This window comes from Macaca thibetana, chromosome 11 (genome assembly GCF_024542745.1).
Source record: "Macaca thibetana thibetana isolate TM-01 chromosome 11, ASM2454274v1, whole genome shotgun sequence".
In the NCBI taxonomy this organism is placed as follows: domain Eukaryota; kingdom Metazoa; phylum Chordata; class Mammalia; order Primates; family Cercopithecidae; genus Macaca; species Macaca thibetana.
The window spans coordinates 6,815,921-6,835,765 of NC_065588.1; the positions used below are offsets into that span (position 1 = coordinate 6,815,921).

The window sequence follows — 19,845 nt, forward strand, 5'->3', positions numbered from 1 at the left end:
AGAAAGAGGGGCGTGCAAAAGCCGAGTCACTTCCGGGAGTGGCTGGAACACATCCGGCGCCGCTAGTCTGCGAGATATTCAGGGCAGAAGTTACGGTAACTCGGGGCGGAAGTAGCTTCTGCCCAGCGACCGGGTAGAGGGGATGTGACGCTATAGCGGAAGTGAAGGCGGGTTCCGCTAAGGGCAAAAGCTGAAACCGGAGGATTGCGGCCCTCGGCTTCCGGAAGGGACTTCTGGGGAAGTTGGGGGCCGGGGGTGGGGGGTGGAAACGCGACAGGTTCATCAATTATCCATCAAGGTAGGAGAGGAGGTGTGGGTTCTTCAGATGCTAGGAATCCGTTTCTCTTCCCTCTGGGTGGAATAAGCTGATGTAGGAAATTACCATTATTTTTTCTGATACCCCCAAGAATGTCTCAATGCTTTGAATATGCGGGAAAGGACTAGGACATGTCTATATTTTTCTGAGGTCCCTACTTAGGTCCAGTTAGAACCTCTCCCAGCCATCAAAATCTCCCTCTCTGACACTCCCTTACTCTCTTTACTTTGGTCTTTTCTTGTTGCCCATACCCACATCTCTATCCCCTTACCCTCTTTTACTTTTAAATATAGCACTCATTATTGCCTGATTGTTTGCTGTCCACCTCTCCCCACTAAAATATCGGCTATAGGACAGCAAGGACCGAACTGTTCGTTGCTGTATCCTCACATCGTGGCAGTTAAGTGGTCTGTAAACTCTTGTTGTATAAATGTACTGTAGTTCATTATGAATCCCCAATATGAATCCTTTCAGGAAGCCTTCCCTGATTGCTCCACCCTGTAATGATCCCCTGAATTCCCATAGCATTTAATACGTACCTTTTATTGATATTTTAACTATTTCATACATGTGATTCCCAAGCAAGATTGTAGCTCTTCATGGAAGGAAATACGTTGCTTTGCTAAGCACGTAGTCAATGCTGAATATGTTGTTTGAATAAGTGAATGCTGTTACAAGCGTGCACCCTGACTTGGCCAGAATCCCTCTGGGCTCAGCTCTAAGCAGAACTGAGGTATCTCTACTAACGGTAAGAGCCCCTTGCTGAGAAAAATAATTTTTTTTTTTTTTTTTTTTAAGAGAGTCTCACCCTATCACCCAGGCTGGATTGCATTGCTGCCATCTCAGTTCACTGCAACCTCTGCCTCCTGGGTTCAAGCGATTCTCCTGCCTCAGCCTCCCGAGCAGCTGGGATGACAGTCGCCCATCACCACGCCTGGCTAATTTTTTTATCTTTTTTTTTTTGAGACGGAGTCTCGCTCTGTCGCCCAGGCTGGAGTGCAGTGGCGCGATCTCGGCTCACTGCAAGCTCCGCCTCCCGGGTTCACGCCAGTCTCCTGCCTCAGCCTCCCGAGTAGCTGGGACTACAGGCGCCCACAACCGCGCCCGGCTAATTTTTTGTATTTTTAGTAGAGACAGGGTTTCACCGTGGTCTCGATCTCCTGACCTTGTGATCCGCCCGCCTCGGCCTCCCAAAGTGCTGGGATTACAGGCGTGAGCCACCGCGCCCGGCCAATTTTTTTTATCTTTAGTGGAGACGGGGTTTCACCATATTGGCCAGGCTGGTCTCGAACTCCTTACCTCAACTGATCTACCCGCCTCGGCCTCCCAAAGTGCTGGGATTACAGGCATGAGCCACCACGTGCAGCAAAAAATAACTTTAACAGAAATAATTATAATGCCCATTTTACAAATGATGAAAATTATCCTCTAAAGGTTTAAGTGATTTTTTTCCCCCCAAGGTCAAAGCAAGAAGGTAACAAAGTACACCTTTAAATATTTAAATGTTTAAATAGATGATGCATTTCTTTGTTTGTAATTGTAGTTTGTATCTTTTTTAAAGTGTCTGTTCCCTTTATCACATTTTTGGGCTCAGCACTCAGTCTCTGTTGATGGAGAGTAAGGATTTTAAGGGCTCAGATGTGACCAGACCTATTGCTGTGTGGGTTAGAGATTGCTGATTCAAGAAACCTTGACATCAGGGGCTGGTATTGAAAGGTGGGAACAGGAAATCGTAGTAATAGCTATACGTCCTGGTTCTCCTCCTGCTCTTTTCCTATTTACGTTAACTGGGCACTTCCTAGGCCTCAGTGTCTCCGTCAGCCCTGTTCTTGCCCTTGCTATAAGAAGGAAGTTTCCCAGCTACTTGGAAGGTTGAGACAGGAGAATCACTTGAACCTGGGAGGCAGAGGTCGCGGTGAGCCAAGATCATGCCATTGCACTCCAGCCTGGGCAACAAGAACTGAACTCCATCTCAAAAAAAAAAAAAAAAAAAAGCAAGTTTCAAGTGCTCTGAACTCCTTAGGGAAAAGCTTTAGAACAATAAATGTGGGGCGTAGGGGGAGGAGGGCTGTTAATTTTAGCCTGGGGTTCTCCAGCTGGCATACTGTTCCCATCTTGAATCACTTCCACACCCTGAGCTGTGCCTGGGAGATCCCTCCCTCCTCCTGGGGGCTTCCCCATTCCCTGGTTTGGTCTGAGCCACAATGGCAAGCATTCCAGAAAAATGCTAAGAGAAGCCTGGCTGAGTCATTTGATGCACAGCTCAGGAGGCAAAGAAAGGATGGTGATGAGAGACACTGGTTCCACTGGTGCCTGTGATGTGTGACCTCCAAGAACCTTCCAGTTCCCAAAAGGGCAGATGGCCATTGTTTTGTTCTTGGTTAGCGACTCTGCTGCAGGTTTCTGAGGACCTCCCAAAGCCCCACAGTCTCTGTTTCAACTACAGGAGAGAGAAAAGTTAGGGTTTGTTCCTCAGGGCCTCATGACTCTTCATGGCTAACATGACAATGCAATATCGTTTGGGAGAATTATTTTAGTACAGTTCAGTGTCTGGAACAGTCTCCTTCCTCCTCTGTCTCCTGCCATCTGACTTTCCATGGGGAAAGGAGGACATTTAGGGAGAGGGAACAGGTGAGGATTTCCAGTATCTTGCTGGTGTATTTTAATTTATTTAAATTTAGAGAAACAGCGGTCTAATCAGGCAGTAATTAATTCCCTCTTCATTAGGGGCCTTCATGTGTGCCTTTTGCATATGGATGAGCCACGGGTCACACTGTCCCTTTGAAGAGAGATCCTTGCTGAAGGTGAGAGCCCAGTGTGCTCTCCGGCACTTGAGCTCCTTCCCCTTCTGTGCCAATGCTTCTCTTTTCTCCCCACCCTCACCTGACAAGGACTAGATTCCTGTGGGGAAAGAAGGAAAGGTTAATGAAGCTTCCTATCCCACCCTCCTTGGATCTGGATCCCTCCCTCACGGCCCACAGCATATACCATCCATGCCTCATCCTGTACCCTCAGGTTTCATCCAACCCGCTCCCTCCCATCAGCCGCCTGCTGGGATATCTTCATGCCCCAATGAGTTGACTCCTCAGAAGCTTGTTTGCCTGGCACCTCTGCTTTGAGTTGGTTCATCAATCCTTGGCCCCACTCTGCTTCTTTCCTCTGTAGCAGTCCTTTCCTTAGGGAGTGTGACGCCCTGAGTGCACACACTGCTGTAGTCCTGACAGATACGCTGCCTCCTCCTGGCACTCACCATTCTGTGCTGCACAGGCTCAGCTCCACTTCCCTCAGCTCACAGTACAGCTCCCAACACCTAAAGCACACACCTACCAACACAGACATTCCTATCCTAGCTTGAAAGATAAACGCATGGGGCATATCCAGTCTAGGGCAGCCTGGGCCACCCTTTTGTACACTACAACATCCCTGTCCTCCCTGAGGCCACCCCTTTTCCAGGGAGCAAGTGGGGCACAGATTGGGGGAGGGGGGAGAGATAGGACCTGGGTGGTTACCATAGCAATAGAGCCTAGCAACAGCTGAGAGGCTGATGTGTGGGTTTTCACAGGGCTGTTACAAGAGCCAAACCTAGAATTGGGGACTCAGAGGTGACTGATCTCAACTGGGCAGCCTGCATTCCCTCCCCAAACACACCCCTTGATCCCACTCCCACACCCCTGCAGTGCCTCTCTCTGAGAGGGCAGAGTAGGGAAAGCTAATGAGTTAACCACAGGGCTTCTGATTCTGTACAGCTTTTGGGGGGCAGCTGTGGGTGGGGGCAGGTTAGGGAGCAAAGCTGAAAATAAACCAAGCAGGGCAGCTTCTTTCAGATGGTTCCCTCTCATCTTTTCTCCATTGCTCCATTTTTCTCTTCTCTTTTCCCCATTCTCCCTCCATCTGTCTTATCAGCTCTCTCTTCCACCTTGATCCACCTCCTATCCTTCCATGTAACTTTCCTTTTCTTCTGTCTCCCTTCTTTTGGTCTTTCTTGACCCTCCCTGGCAAGGAACAAGTGAGCCACAATTTCTATTCTAGTTTCTCTTGTGCGACTGCCCGTCAGGACGGCTCCCTTCCATTTTGTCCCGAGTTAAAGCCCCAGTTGGCCCCCAGCTCCAGGTCAGAGGAGGGCAGGTGACTTAGGTCTAGAGGGGGTCCCCACCTCATCCTGTACCTCCTCCTGGCTGTCCACCCCCTCTCCTCCTCTCTACGGGGGTCAGAAGGCAGAACCAGGGGACTTGAGTATCTTGCAAAGGCTTTATTTGAAAATTTTGAAACTTACATCCCACAGTAATTCAAGATGATCAACCACAAGAAGAAGGAGATAATACAAAAATATATATCACAGCATAGGAGCCAGGGAAGAGGGGAAGGAGGAAGGTGGAAAACCAGTGAGAAGGAGGGAAGAATCTGAGGAGGGGGAAAGGGCAGGGAGGCAAAAGGAAGGAGAGTGGAAGGAAAGAGGGAAGAAAGGAGGGGATAGGAGGGAGTCCGGGAAGAGAAGGGGTAGATTTGGAGGCAGAGCTCCTGATGGCCTTGAACCAGCTGACTCTGGTCCCTGGCAGCCTCGGTGGAGTTAGGGAGGCCCAAAGGCAGACTGGGAAGGGAGGACTGGCTCAGGGGGCTCTGAAGTCCAGAAAACGGCACACACACAGACAGCCAGGACAGACAAGACAAAAGGGACTGTAGGAGAAAGGGAAGGGCAAACGGGAGTCCCTTTCTCATGTAGTGCAGCAGGCGACTCCCCAAAACCCATCTGTCAGAAAACAGATTTTAGCAGTGGGGTGGAGGTGAAGTCTGGGGCCTCACTACCCCCATTCCCAAGGGGGAGCCCTCAGGGTGATGCCGGCACCCTTGGAGTGGGATGGGGAGACAGAGAAACAAATGGTGAGGAATGGGACGAGACCATGACAGATGAGGGCACAAAGAGCCCCCAGCTCACCTCCCACCCACCTCTGGAGCAGCATGCAGGGGCTGCGGAAACGAGGTGAGTGGGTGTTCATGAAGGAGAGTGTGAGCACGCCGCACACCACCACAACATCAGGCCGGGAAATGCATGAGAGGTAAAGTGTGCAGGAAACACTGACCACCGAGTGAGCTGAGCACAGAATGTGGGAAGGAAAAGTGCAAATGTGAGACAAGAGAGAACATGAGAGTCAGCTGAGCGGAGCAGTGTGGACAGGGAGAGGGTGCAGGAGCATGTGCAAATGGCCTGTGAAGGTGGAGGTGAGTGTGCAAGGCTTTCATGTGAGTGCACAAGGGTGGGGACAGGGACCCAAAGTCACAGATATGTGAGGCCCCACCTGCAGGAGGGCGAGCAGATAGGATTGCCTGTGGGGCTGGGGAGTGTTCCGGGGTGGTGTGCAAGGGCAGGAGCCAGGAGCCCCTGTGGCCCCAGCTCCCCACAGCTGCCCCACCCTCAGTGGGATGGGGGCTGTGCCGGCCCCTTGGCCTCCTGCTTGGCTGCACCCCAACATTGGGGGGCATCACAGATTCACCAGGGGAATCCTGAGAGGAAGAGGGAAAGGGCACAGTCAGGAACCAAGGGGTAGGCCAGACTAGAAGGGGAAGTTCAAGACAAAGAGAGGGAATCAAGGTTAAGAGGGCAGAGTTGTCTTAGACAAGGTGGCACGAGAAAAAACCAAAGAGGGCAGAGTTGGAGTTATGGGCAGCAGAGAATAGGACACAGATCCTGAGAGACTGGGAGAAGGACGGCTGCCTCCCAGAGAGGAGCTGGTCCAGCATCCTTGGGAGGTCCAGGAGCTGTGGGAGGCCACGCCTGCCTCCTCACCACCCACCCAGAGGGCACCCCCACCCCAGCTCTGAAGACCTAAGTTGCCTTCCCTCTTTGCCCTCCCATCCCATTGCCCCTGCCCTCACCGGTTCAACTGGAAGGCTGGAGCCCCCTTGGGGTGGGGCATCCCAGGCCGGGGTCCCCCTCGGGGCTCCTCATGGTCAGGGGTGGGGGTAGGCGAGTCCCCGAAGGCCCCCAGCACAGTGACTCCGGCCGGGGACAGGTCTGTCAGCGGCTGCTGGCTCTCCTCTTGCCTCAGGGCACCTTGCTGCCCTGAGGGTCTGCGCCGCTTCTGGCTGCGGTCCCAGCTGGGGCACAGAGGGAAAGAGGTTCTCTTGCACACTCAAGTAGCCCCCATCCTGGGCCTGCACCAGTGGTCACCCCTAGCCTTGCCCAGTCACTCCCAACATCTTACAGCAGAGAAACTGGCCAAAACAGTTCCCTCTACTAAATCCCCTTGGACTCTGTGCCCATAAAACCACTTCCCCTGCCCTCTGGGGGGGCTTGGAAATCTAAACCTCCTTACCCTCTAAACCTGATCCAGATCCACAGAATTAGTATCCCCTCCCCACCACCACAGTGTCCTCCCCTCTGCATGCCCAAAAGAGTCATTTCTCTCCTCGGCAGACGACTGGCAGGTTTAGTTCTAGTTCAAAGCAAGCTAATGACTTGGACACCTGAGTCTAATGATTCAGTAAAGTGTGAAGGACTGAGTGATGCATTATTAAATGTGTGCAAAGAAAGCTCTGGATTTTCTCGCTCCACCCAGGCAACCCTAAGAAGGGCTCTGCAGACTGGATCAGCTTTCTCTGTGTTGGAGGAAATAGGGGCAAGGGAGGCCTACCAAAGCCCCGAATGCACAGAAATAATTCCCCTGTCTTCTCTTATCCTTGTATTTCCCTGGGAGACAGAATCTGCCCTGATTTCTCACCAGAAATTTGTCTTCCCCCAGCCAAATCCTTATTATCTTTTCCCAAGTTCTTGTCTTCATCCAACATTTCCCACCCACCCCCCAGCAAAAGTGCTGCCCCTGCCCCTCCTGGCTAGAGCCTCGACTGCCAAACATTCCATCCCCATCTGCCAGCACCCTCCTCCTCTCAGCTTACCAGAACTTGAAGATGATGCCAGTGGCCACGAGAACAATGATGATGGAGATGGTAATTGTGACATAAAGCTGGGGGTCCACACCTGATTGGGGTGGGAAGAAAGTTTTAGGGAGCCCCGAGGTGGTAGGAGCCAAGAGGGGCTGGGGGCTCGGCTGGGGGCTGGAGTGGCATTGCTGTGTGGAGCCACGCTGCCGACTCTGTCTGCCCCTCTGGAGCCTCCCTCTTTATTGTTATCACCAGCGTTCCCCTGAGTTTTCAGCTCTTTTCCTCCACTTTCCCAAATGTATTTCACCAAATCCTGTGTGTGTATGTGACGAGGATGAGGCTCTGTGATCAGAAAGAACCTACCGCTATGCCTAGAAACTATGGGGTGGAGGTGTCTCTGCTGTGGCCCAACTCCCAAACCACGGGCCCTGTTCCTGTCAGCACTCCCTGAGCCAAGACGCCTCCCGGGCAGTGCCCCTCATCCGTGGCATTCTCTGCCCAGAATCCTCCCACTCTGTTTTCAGGGCCAGCTCACATGTCAATTCTCTGAAGGTGTCCTGATCCCCAAGCAGGAGGGGACTCTCACTTCTCTTTTTTCCTAAATCATGCCGCAAGTGCCTCTATTTAAGCATTTATTACGTTGACTCCTCTCCGAGTACTTTCATATCTGTCTGCTCCAGCGGACCTGAACTCCGACAGGGCGTCTCTGTCGCTGCGTCCTGTGCCAGTATAGTGCCTGACACATTTGTTGGAGGAGCTAACAGACAAGGCCTCTATTTCTGCCCCTTGGAGGCTTCACCCAGCCTCCCCATCCATCATATCCCTCCCAGCCTTTCCCACTCACCTTCCCCACGGCCCCCGAACAGGAACGGCCGCAGGGTGGCAGGTGCCTCTCCAAGGATAAGCCCATCTCCATCACCCCGCATGGAGTCTGAGTTGGGGTGTGGGGTTGCGAGCCCATGAGGGGCTGCAAAACCATAGTCCAGAAATCCGGGATTGGCAGAGTTGGGGTCCCCTCCATCCTCTCGAGACACGGTGGGACCCCACACAATAGCCCAGGGGTACTGGGATGAGGGCGGCCCCTCCTCAAAGCCTGATGGGGTGGCTGGGGGTGCAGTGCCAGGCAGGACTTGCCGACGTGATCTTGGGACCCGAGGGGATCGGCTTGGTGGAGGTGCCCGCTCCCACACGCACACATGACGTGGGGCCGAGGGGCCTCCCCGGGCACACGGGGGGCGGGCTGGGGCTGGTGGGGTTCGAGGGGAGGAGGAAGAGCCCTGAGCAGGCGGTGGGAGGGGCAGCAACAGCAGTGGCCAGAGAGGGAGGAGGTGGGACAGCAGCAGCGCAGGCCTGCAAGAAGGGAGAGAACGTGGCTGAGACACAGGCCTACTGTGGGCCTACGTGTGGGAAGGACAGGCTCACGCCAGAAACCTCCAGGTTTCCCTGTGAAAGCAGGTGGGCCTTGGGAAGATTCTCGCCTCATTTCCCATCTTCCAAGGGAGGATGGCCCTCAGGAGGGAAGGCCCTGGATGGGTCTAGGAAGGAAGGAGTCATGACCCCAGGGAATGTGGTCTCCAAGCTCCCTCTGCTGGGCCAAACTTACCACATCCTGGACTCCATGTCTGAGGTCTTCCTCAGCTGTGACCCAGATTTTCAGCCTTTACTGGGAGAAAAAGGGGGCCATCACACCCCAGCCCTGCCCTGTGTACTTCCCCAGCTAATTCATCCACCAATTCTACCCGCATCTGCCCTCCCAGGCCGCCCAGCTGCCAGCTATGCTGCTGCACCCAGGATCCACTGCTTCTTAGCATCCTTTTGGGGCAAAAACTGTAGCCTGGTTGCCTGACCAGACCCCAGCCCCATCTACAACTTCTCAGGTCCCTATTACCTCTCCACCCCAGGGTCTACTCTGGCTTCTCTGGCTTCCTTTCTTCTCACTTCCTCTGCCCACAGCTCCAGGCTTTTCTTGGATCTTAATTTAGAGCCAAGAACCTTGTGATTCCTTGAGCACCTACCGCTAGGGAGGGAGTCTGAGGGTAGGGGGAGGGATGGGGAAGTCAATCTGAGCAAGCGAGTGAGTGTGTGTGCGTGCAGGGGGGCCCTTCCAGCCCTCCCACCCCACTGGCAGTGCCAGGCATTTGTCTTATGATTAGCCCCAGGAGTCTGCATCTTCAGGAGAAAGGAAGAGATGGAGGGATGGAAGGAAAGAGACAGAGAGAGGTGAGTGGGAGAAAAACTACAGAATATAATTTTTGCTCTTAATGTTTAATCATCCAAGTGCATAGGTGCCCTCTGAAGGGAGGTGGAGTCAGGAAGAAGCCACCCCCTCAAATGTGGCTCTCCTGGGTAAAGAATCCTGGGAAAATCGGGATGGTTGGTTTTGAAAGAGAAAGGGTATGTTCTCAGAGCTGAGGGTGGTGGATCCAGGAGGGGCAGCCTCCCCAGAGGGAGTGAGGACAGGACACCCGGTGTCCTCTAGATTCTGGGTCTAAATCTGCCCAATGGGCCGGATGCAGTGGCTCACGCCTGTAATCCCAGCACTTTGGGAGGCCAAAGCAGGTGGATCACCTGAGATCAGGAGTTCAAGACCAGCCTGGCCAACATAGTGAAACCCCGTGTCTACTAAAAATACAAAAATTAGCCGGGGGTGGTGGTGGGCGCCTGCAATCCCAGGTATTCAGAGGGCTAAGGCAGGAGAATCCCTTGAACCTGGGAGGCAGAGGTTGCAGTGAGCAGAGATCACGCCATTGCACTCCAGTCTGGGCGACAAGAGCAAGACTCCGACTCAAAAAATAAAATAAAAATAAATAAATAATCTGCCCATTGAGTCTTCCCAGAGAACAACAGGGAAACAAGATGGGACAGTCACGGGAAGGGAGTGGGGAAGTCGGCAGTGGGAGAGATGGGAAGGGGTGAAGGGCTGGGAGATGGAAGGGTGGTTAAGAGTGAGAGAGGAGAGAGGTGAAGAGGAAGCTGGCCTGGAGTGCAGGGTGAGAGAGAGCAGGCAGACCTGAAAAAGAGTGGACTGGGAAGAGAGGAGGAGAGTGGGTGCAGAAGACCCGAACTGTGGAGGATGCCGAAAGGAGGAAAGGATGAGAGAAAAGGTCAGGGAGGGGAAACGGAGAGGATGAAGGGTTCACAGGTGCAGGGGAAGAAGGGGCAGGAGGAGAAGAAGACAGCGGTCCAGGCAGGACAGCCAGAGGAGTGGAGCGTAAGGGAATGGGAAAAAAGGGGGAAGAGCCCAGGATGGGGAGAAAGGAAGTGGGAAAGGAGAGAACATAAATGCTGAAGAAAAAATGACATGAGGAAGGGGCTGGGAAACGAGGCGGGAGCAGCAAAGATGGAGGAGTTGGGAATTGCTCCCCCAAATGTAAAGGGATATGGAGATACGGAAAGACATAGGGATAGGGGCATGGTGGGAAGAAGGGAGAGAGGGGAAGGGAAGAAAGCTAGAGGGAGGGAGCGAGGCGTGTAGAGCGAACCAGTGAAGCGGAGAAGGGCTCCCAGGCGCATCTGTGGCCAGCTGACTCCAAGACTATCGCCGCTCCGCCTGTGCATCCCCCCCAACCAGCGCCAACCCAGCCCCTGGGCCCCGCACAGCTTCAGCCGCCCCCTCCAGGAAGCCCGCAGTCCCCGGGCTGGCGCGCCACCCCCACCCCTCTCCCAGCTCCTCACCGACCTGTTGTGCGCAGGAGACGAGCTGGGGGTGGGGCGGGAGCCTCGGGGTGCGGGAGCCGGGCCCCAGCCCCAGCGTGGCCCCCATCCCACCCATCCCGCAGGCTCGCACTCTCCGCACAGGGCTGGAGAGTGGCGAGAGTCGGGGGAGACGAAGAAAAGGAGGTCGGCGAAGGGACTCCGAGGCAGGGAGCGCCGAGAGCGGACTGGGGACCCGAGGCAGGAGACTGCGCGGAGCCGCCCGCCGAGCCGAGGCTGGATGGAGGCAGCCGCGGGGACGGGGACGGCTGCGCCAGGGAGGGCGGGAGCGAGCCAGGACCGCAGAGGGATGGAGAGCCCTTCGGGGAAGGGGCGCTGGGAGGCTGGAGGCCTTGTCCCGGGCGAGGGACCGCGTCGGGAGGGGCAGGAGGCGAAGGGCGCGGAGCCGGGAAGGGCAGGGCCGGACTCCCCGCGGGTGGGGGCGTGGGGGTCCCTCTCACTCACCTGCATGGTTGGCGCGGCGGCGCGACGACTGCGGGCGCTCGGGCCTGAGCGGGGCTGGGGGGTCGCAGGAGCGGGCGGAGTGCGGGGCATGGTCGGGAGGTTTGGCCCGCGGCAGGGCGCTGGAGCGGGTGGGGGGCGGGCGCCCGGGGCGCGGGGCGGCGGCGGCGGGAGATGCTCGCCTCGGCTCCGCTCGGCTTGGCTCGGCTGGGCTCGGCGCGGCGGCCGGGACCGCTCCGTCTCCGCCTCCCCCTCCCGCCGGAGGCCACGCACGGTTTAACCCTCCTGCTGCCGCGCTGCAGGAGTCAAACCCGGCTATGTCCCAGGTGGAGGGCTGAAGAGGGTGGCGGGGTCCAGCGACCGTCCGGTTCCCTGGGTTCTGATGGCAGTCTCCTCACCTCCTTCACCCCAACTCCAGGGACACCCACGGTCGCCTCAATCAGTTTCTGAGATTCTGAGTCACTCAATGCTCTGCATTCCCAACTTTGTTCTTTTGTATTCTGTTTTGTAGAGATGGGGACTCGCTGTGTTGCCCAGCCTGGTCTTGAACGCCTGGGCTCAAGCTATCCTTCCCGCTCAGCTTCCCGAAGTGCTGGGATTACAGTCAACACTGCCTGTCCCCCAACTTTGTTTTGTCCGCTGTGGAAGGTGCCCGAGGTCAAGGCTGGGGGCAAGGGGTGGAGGGAAGGACTGGGGAGGAAGGACCTTGCACCATCTTTGGATTATCCCCACAGCTTGATCCCCTATTTCACTCTGGCTCTGCTACCATGCATTAAGTGGATCACGTCGAAATTCCTGGGCTTTTCCAGCGCTGGAATACCCAGACTCCGTACGGTGACTTGTAAGAACCTATATGACCTGGCTCCTAGGTGGCTCTCTGATTTCCTTTCCTAAAGATTTCTTGTGGGCCGGGCGCGGTGGCTCAAGCCTGTAATCCCAGCACTTTGGGAGGCCGAGGCGGGTGGATCACGAGGTCAGGAGATCGAGACTATCCTGGCTAACATGGTGAAACCCCGTCTCTACTAAAAATACAAAAAACTAGCCGGGCGTGGTGGCGGCACCTGTAGTCTCAGCTACTTGGGAGGCTGAGGCGGGAGAATGGCGTGAACCCGGGAGGCGGAGCTTGCAGTGAGCCGAGATCACGCCAGTGCACTCCAGCCTGTGAGACACAGCGAGACTCCGTCTCAAAAAAAAAAAAAAAAAAAAAAAAGATTTCTAGTCGCGGTGGCTCACTCCTGTAATCCCAGCACTTTGACAGGCCGAGGCGGGTGGATCACGAGGTCAGGAGATCGAGACCACGGTGAAACCCCGTCTCTACTAAATACAAAAAATTAGCCTGGCGTGGTGGTGGGTGCCTGTAATCACACCTACTAACGAGGCTGAGGCAGAATTACTTGAACCTGGGAGGCGGAGGTTGCAGTGAGCCGAGATCACGCCACTGCACTCCAGCCTGGGCCACAGAGCGAGACTCCACCTCAAAAAAAAAAAAAAAAAAAAAAAAAAAAGGTGGATGTTCCTGGATGGAGACAAGCTTAACCTGCCTCAGGGCCTTTGCACTTGCTGTTCCCTCTGTCTGGAATACTTTTCCCTGGCTTTTCACAATGACTCACTGTTTTCATTCCAGTCTCACCTAGATCCAACACCTTCTGGGGGGCCTTGCCTAATGTGGCTATCAAAAGTAGCCTCTCCTGCCCCTTCTCCCACCACCTGGACACCATCCCTCTCTACCACACTACCTTGTTTTTCCTCTGGGCACTTCTAGGACACCACACTCTCCTCATTTCCCTCCAACCTCACTGGCTGTTCTTAGTCTTCCTTGGGTGACTTCTAAATGTTGGAGCCTCCTAGGGCTTAGTCCTTGGCCATTCTCTCTTTCCACATTCTCTGTCCAGTGATCTCATCCGGTCCCAGGGCTTAAATACTATGTAAATGTCAGTGAGTCCTAAATTTATATCCAGAGCGCCAGACTCATTTATCCAACAGCCTACTTGACATCTCCACTTGGATGTCTAATAGCCATGCAAAGCTAATGTGACTAAAATAGATGTCTTGAATTCCCCCACCCCCAATCCATTTTTCTCCCAGTGATCCCCATCTTGGGGCTTGACAACTACTAGTTGTTCAGGCTAAAAATCTAGGAAACATCCCTCCTTTCCCCTTTTTTTCACTGATTCTGTCCCTGTATCTAATTCACCAACAAGTCCTGTGGGCTCTGCGTCCAAAATATATCCCAAATTCATCTCCTTCTCTCTATCTTTATTGCTACAGTCCTGGTCTAAGCCCTCATGTCTCATCCAGATTATCATAATAGCTTCCTCACTGGTCCCTGCTTCTGCCCTTGTCTTTACAAACTAGTTTTTGCAATATTGATAATATTTTAAAAATCAAAACCATGTCATGCTCTTCCGTGCTTAAAATATTCGAGTGGCTTTTCATTACACTTGGAATAAATCTGAACTCCTTGTAAGGAGAAGCCCACCACCCTGTACCCACCTCATACACAGTGCTCCTGCTGGATCAGACTACTTGCCGTTCTGTAACATCAGAAGTCATTCTCTTAGCATCCCTGCACTTTTTTTTTTTTTTTTTTTTTTTTGAGACAGGGTGTCTCTCTGTTGCCCAGGCTGGAGTGCAATGGCATGATCTCAGTTTACTGCAACCTCCGCCTCCCAGGCTCAAGCAATTCTCCTGCCTCAGCTGCCCAAGTAGCTGGGATTACAGATGCTCCCCACTACTGCCCTGCTAATTTTTATATTTTTACTAGAGACGGGGTTTCACCATGTTGGCCAGGCTGGTCTCGAACTCCTGACCTCAGGTGATCTTCCCACCTCGGCCTCCCAAAATGCTGGTATTACAGACGTGAGTCGCCACACCCGGCCCAACTCATCACTTTCTGAAATGATCTAATACGTGTTTACTATTTACTGTCTGCTCCCTCCTGCCCCCCCATACATTAGAGAGCCAAGATCTTATTTGTCTTGTTGACTGTGTATCCCTACTCCTACTGCACTGCCTTGGCATGTAGTAGATGCTCAACATGTACCACTTAATGAACTTCTCCTGGGACCCCTGCCCACTCTGAACTCTTTTAGTTCTCTCCCCTGCTGTCCTCCTGCCTCTCCTCTCTAGCTGCCTGCCCCCCACTGATCTCTGTCCTGTGCCAAATGCTTCAGGTTGAGCCTGTGCTCATGGCTCATGTCCACACCCCTTCAGATTCTCCCCCTACATTTGCTGCATTGTGAACCGTCGTCAGCTTGGAGCTCCTGCCTCCTGGAAGGAAGGAAGCCTGCTGTTCTGACCAACATCTGCAGCAGCTGCCCTCTTGCTCGCCTGTCCCTGACAGCCGTTCATTTGAGGTCAGAACAGCAGTGAGTGAGCCGTCCTCCTAGCGTCTCCCATTGGTGGGGGAAAGACAACGCACACTGGATGTGAACCTGGCCAAGGGGCCATGTGAGTCAGGTGCGCAACTCCTACCACATCCTGGGCTCCTTAAGCCCCAGAACATCCTGAGGATATGCTCCAGGTGAACTTGTGTCACTGGCATGGACCAAGCTTATCAAGTGAATATTCATGCTCAGTGTAAGTGCTTTTGACACTGAGGACCTTGGGTCATTAATTATTTCTATTATTCTTGATTCATTCATTCCATTTATTTTTGTTTTTTTTTTTTTTGAGACAGGGTCTCACTCTGTCACCCAGGCTGGAGTGTAGTGGCACAATCACGACTCACAGAAGCCTTGACCTCCTGGGCTCAAGCAATCCTCCCACCTCAGCCCCCAAGTATCTGGGACTACAGGTGTGTGCCACCATGCCAGGCTAATTTGTGGGGTGTTTTTTTTTTTTTTTTTTTTTTTTTTTTACAGAGATGAGATTTTGCCACGTTGTCCAGGCTGGTCATACAAATATGGTCATTTAAATGCCAGTGACATGCCAGGTACTGTGCCGTGGCTGGGGATACAGTGGAGAGCAAGAACGAAGTCATGTCTGTCTTGGTGGAGCTTACAGTCTGGTAGGGAGGCAGTGAAAGGGGCAGTGATAAATGTGACCTCAGATGAGTTTGAGGACCCGCCCACACTCCACAGTCTCTGTACATCCTTGTCCTGTTTCTGGCTCTGCTGGTATCTTCATCACTATCTCTGGGCTCATTTTTAATTAATTAATTTATTTTCAGAGATGGAGTTTCGCCGTGTTGGCCGGGCTGGTCTCGAACTCCTGAGCTCAAGTAATCCTCCCACCTTGGCCTCCCAAAGTGCGGGAATTACAGGCGTGAGCCACCTTCACCTGGCTCATTTAGGGTGAATTTCTGTCTGTTTTCTGTCCTCAAATATCCAATATTCTTCTTCTGAACTCTTCTCTCTCTCAGCTGATGATCTTGCTTGCTGCTTTTCTGAGAAAATAGAAACAAGCAGGAGAAAACTTCCCCATTCCCACCAGCACACCCCAGCCCCACTGCGCCTACTGTGGGGGATCTCAAACACTGCCACCCACCCAAAGTCATCACTCCTGCAAATGTCCCTCCTTCTCCTGCAGCATCACTCTCCTCCTGTCTACTTGATCATTGCCGGCAGCCCACAAACACGCTGTAATTCCTCCCAGCTTAAAACATCCTTCTCAACTGGCTGGCTGGGCCCAGCCTCTGCCCTTCTCTGCTTCCCTTTACAGGAAAGCTTTCCCAGAAGATGCTCTCTATTCACCGTCTCCTCTACTTCTCCAATTCCTTCTCTCTTGTATTAGCTTTAATCTAAACTCTTTAACTTTTGTAATTCACTTTTTTTTCTTTTTGAGACAGGATCTCACCGGGTTGCCCATGCTGGAGTGCAGTGGCGTGATCATAGTTCACTGCTGCCTGGAACTGCTGGGCTCAAGCAAATCCTGCCTTAGCCTCCAGAGTAGCTGGGACTACAGGTGTGCACCACCAGCCCAGCTAATTTTTTAATTATTATTTGATAGAGGTGGGGGATCTCGCTATGTTGTCTAGGCTGGTCTCCAACTTCTGGTCTCAACTCAGCACCTTAGCCTCTCAAAGTGCTAGGATTATAGGCATAAGCCACTGCTCCCAGCCCCTGTTTTTATTTTATTTTATTTTATTTTATTTTTGAGATGGAGTCTTGCTCTGTTGCCCAGGCTGGAGTGCAGTGGCATGATCTCGGCTCACTGCAACCTCCGCCTCCCAGGTTCAAGCAATTCTTCTGCCTCAGCCTCCCAAGTAGCTGGGACTACAGGCACGAGCCACCAGTCCCAGCTAATTTTTGTATTTTTAGTAAAGACAGTGTTTCTCCATGTTGGTCAGGCTGGTATGGAACTCCTGACTTCAGGTGATCCACCCATCTCGGCCTCCCAAAGTGTTGGGATTACAGGCTTGAGCCACTATGCCCAGCCTATTTTATTTTATTTTGAGACAGAGTTTCACTCTTGTCGCCCAGACTGCAGTGCAGTAGCGCTATCTCTGCTCACTGCAACCTCCTGGCTCCTGGATTCAAGTGATTCTCCTTCCTCAGCCTCCCAAGTACCTGAGACGATAGGCGTGCGCCACCACACCCAGCTAATTTTTGTATTTTTGGTAGAGACAGGGTTTCACTATGTTGGCCAGGCAGTTCTTCAACTCCTGACCTCAGGTGATCCACCCGCCTCAGCCTCCCAAAGTGCTGGGATTACAGGCGTGAGCCACCATGCCTGGCCCCCTGTTTTTAAAATATAGTTTTCAGCTGGGCGCAGTGGCTCACGCCTGTAATCCCAGCACTTTGGGAGGCCAAGGCGAGTGGATCATGAGGTGAGGAGTTCAAGACCAGCCTGGCCAATATGGTGAAACTCCGTCTCTACTAAAAATACAAAAATGAGCTGGGCATACTGGTGAGTGCTTGTAATCCCACCTATTTGGGAGGCTGAGGCAGGAGAATCGCTTGAACCCAGGAAGCAGAGGTTGCAGTGAGCCAAGATTGTGCCACTGCATTCCAGCCTGGGTGACAGGAAGACTCCGTCTCAAACAAAAAAAAACTTAAAAAAAAATTTTTTTTAAATAAAAATTGGCCGGGTGCAGTGGCTCATGCCTGTAATCCCAGCACTTTGGGAGGGTGAGGCGGGTGGATCATGAGGTCAGGAGATCAAGACCATCCTGGCTAACACGGTGAAACCCCGTCTCTACTAAAAATACAAAAAATTAGCTGTTCGTGGTGGCAGGCGCCTCTAATCCCAGCTACTCGGGAGGTTCAGGCAGGAGAATCGCTTGAACCTAGGAGGTGGAGGTTGCAGTGAGCCGAGATTGCACCACTGCACTCCGGCCTGGGTGACAGAGTGAGACTCCGTCACACACACACACACGCACAAATAAATAAATAAACAAACAAATAAATAAATAAATAAAAATAAAAGAAAATAAAAATGGACGGCACAGTGGCTCACGCCTGTAATCCCAGCACTTTAGGAGGCTGAGGCGGGGGGTGGATCACCTGAGGTTAGGAGTCGAGACCAGCCTGGCTAATGTGGGGAAACCCCATCTCTACTAAAAATACAAAAAAAAAAAATTAGCCGGGTGTGGTAGCGGGTGCCTGTGATCCCTCTACTTGGGAGGCTGAGGCAGGATAATCGCTTGAACCAGGGAGGTGGAGGTTGCAGTGAGCTGAGATCGTAAGACTGCACTCCAGACTGGGCGAGAGCAAGACTCCATCTAAAAAAAAACGAAAACAAAAAACTACTACTGCTCACTTTGGCAACATATATACTAACACTGGAATGACAGAGATTAGCACGGCCCTTCTACAAGGATGACACGCACATTCATGACGCGTTCCATTTTGTTCTAAATCAAAAAAATAAATAGGGCAGGCACAGTAGCTCACACCTGTAATGCCAGCACTTTGGGAGGCCAAAGTGGGAGGATCGCTTGACCTCAGGAGTTTAAGACCAGTCTGGGCAACATAGCAAGATGTCATCTCCATGAAAATTTTTAAAAATTAGGCCAGGTGCGGTGGCTCACACCTGTAATCCCAACAATTTGGGAGGCCAAGGCGGGCAGATCACCTGAGGTCAGGAGTTCAAGACTAGCCTGGCCAACATGGTGAAAACCCATCTCTACTAAAAATACAAAAATTAGCCAGGCATGGTGGTGGGTGCCTGTAATTCTAGCTACTTGGAAAGCTGAGGCAGGAAGATCGCTTGAACCCGGGAGGTAGAGGTTGCAGTGAGCTGAGATTGTGCCATTGCAACTCCAACCTGGGCAACAAGACTGAAACTCTGTTTTTTTGTTTTGTTTTTTGTTTTTTGTTTTTTTAATGTAATCCCAGCTACTCAGGAGGCAGAGGTGGGAGAATCACTTGAGCTCAAGAGTTTGAGGCTGTAGTGAGCTATGATTGCACCACTGCCCTCCAGTCTGGGAGACAGAGCGAGACACTGTCTACAAAAATAAAAATTAGGCTGGGCATGGTGGCTCACGCCTGTAATCCTAACACTTAGGGAGACCAAGGTGGGCGGATCACAAGGTGAAGAGTTTGAAACCAACCTGACCAACATGGTGAAACCCCATCTCTACTAAAAATACAAAAATTAGCTGGGCATAGTGGCACGTGATTGCAATCCCAGCTATTCGGGAGACTGAGGCAGGAGAATTGCTTGAACCCAGGAAGCAGAGGTTGCAGTGAGCCGAGATTGCGCCACTGCATTCCAGCCTGGGTGACAGCCAGACTCTGTCTTAAAAAAAATTTTTTTTTAATTAAAAAATAAAGAAAATAAAAATGGATGGGCATGGTGGCTGATGCCTGTAATCCCAGCACTTTAAGAGGCCGAGGCAGGTGGATCACGAGGTCAAGAGTTCAAGACCAGCCTGCCCAACATGGTGAAACTCCGTCTGTACTAAAAATACCAAAATTAGCTGGGTGTGGTGGTGTGCACCTGTAATCCCAGCTACTCAGGAGGCTGAGGCAGGAGAATTGCTTGAACCCGGAAGGCGGAGGTTGCAGTGAGCCAAGATCGTGCCATTGCACTCCAGCCTGGGTGACAGAGCAAGATTCCATCTCAAAAATATATAAATAAATAAAGAGATTAGCCTGGGCAACATAGCGTCTATAAAATAATAATTTCAAAAATTAGCTGGGCTGATTTCACACGCCCATAGTCCCAGCTACTCAGGAGGGGAGGCTGAGGCAGGAGGATCCCCATGAGCCTAGGAGTTCTAGGCAGCAGTGAACTATGATTTCAACACTGCACTCCAGCGTAGGTGACAGAGCTAGACTCTATCTCTAAAAAATAACTGGCTGCGCATGGTGGCTTATACCTGTAATCCCAGGACTTTGGGAGGCTGAGGCAGAAGGGTCATTTGAGCACAGGAGTTCAAGACCAGCCTGGGCAGACCCTGTCTCTGCAAAAAAAAAAAAAAATCCGCATGTGGTGGCACATGCCTGTGTTCCGATCTGTTTGGGAGGTTGAGGTGGGAGGATCTCTTTGGCCCCAAAAGTTGAGGCTGCAGTGAGCTATGATTGCACCATTGCTCTTCAACCTGGGTGACA

General features: G+C 52.5%; 3 protein-coding genes and 1 non-coding gene across 17 annotated transcripts in view; 2 read left to right on the forward strand and 2 right to left on the reverse strand.

Annotated features, from left to right (window-relative positions):
* The window catches only part of PTMS (parathymosin), a 251,995-nt gene that overhangs the window by 164,711 nt on the left and 67,439 nt on the right, over positions 1-19,845 (forward strand). Inside the window, exon 1 of one of the 11 annotated variants that reach the window (XM_050747535.1) lies at positions 246-249. The exons of 9 other annotated variants lie outside the window; for them this stretch is intronic. The gene's annotated coding sequence lies outside the window, so the exon portion shown is untranslated. One more of the 11 variants, XM_050747529.1, reaches the window with a different exon arrangement.
* The window catches only part of ING4 (inhibitor of growth family member 4), a 132,658-nt gene that overhangs the window by 41,642 nt on the left and 71,171 nt on the right, over positions 1-19,845 (reverse strand). The window lies entirely within an intron of this gene.
* Positions 2,951-19,845, reverse strand: part of PIANP (PILR alpha associated neural protein) — a 259,612-nt gene continuing 242,717 nt past the window's right edge. The window contains exons 1-6 of one of the 4 annotated variants that reach the window (XM_050747490.1): positions 11,351-11,563; positions 8,796-8,855; positions 8,037-8,542; positions 7,208-7,289; positions 6,188-6,409; positions 2,951-3,217 (exon numbers count right to left, since the gene is read on the reverse strand). In XM_050747490.1, coding sequence (XP_050603447.1) covers positions 3,196-3,217; positions 6,188-6,409; positions 7,208-7,289; positions 8,037-8,542; positions 8,796-8,812 — 849 coding nt within the window. In that variant the 5' untranslated portion in view covers positions 8,813-8,855; positions 11,351-11,563 and the 3' untranslated portion in view covers positions 2,951-3,195. Of the gene's footprint in view, positions 3,218-4,550; positions 5,816-6,187; positions 6,410-7,207; positions 7,290-8,036; positions 8,543-8,795; positions 8,856-9,080; positions 9,142-10,674; positions 10,768-11,350; positions 11,564-19,845 lie in introns of those variants that run through there. The other 3 variants (XM_050747491.1, XM_050747487.1, XM_050747489.1) reach the window with 3 other exon arrangements.
* Positions 18,042-18,143, forward strand: LOC126931869 (U6 spliceosomal RNA). Its single transcript, XR_007717978.1, has one exon. It is a non-coding gene; the product is annotated as a U6 spliceosomal RNA (small nuclear RNA).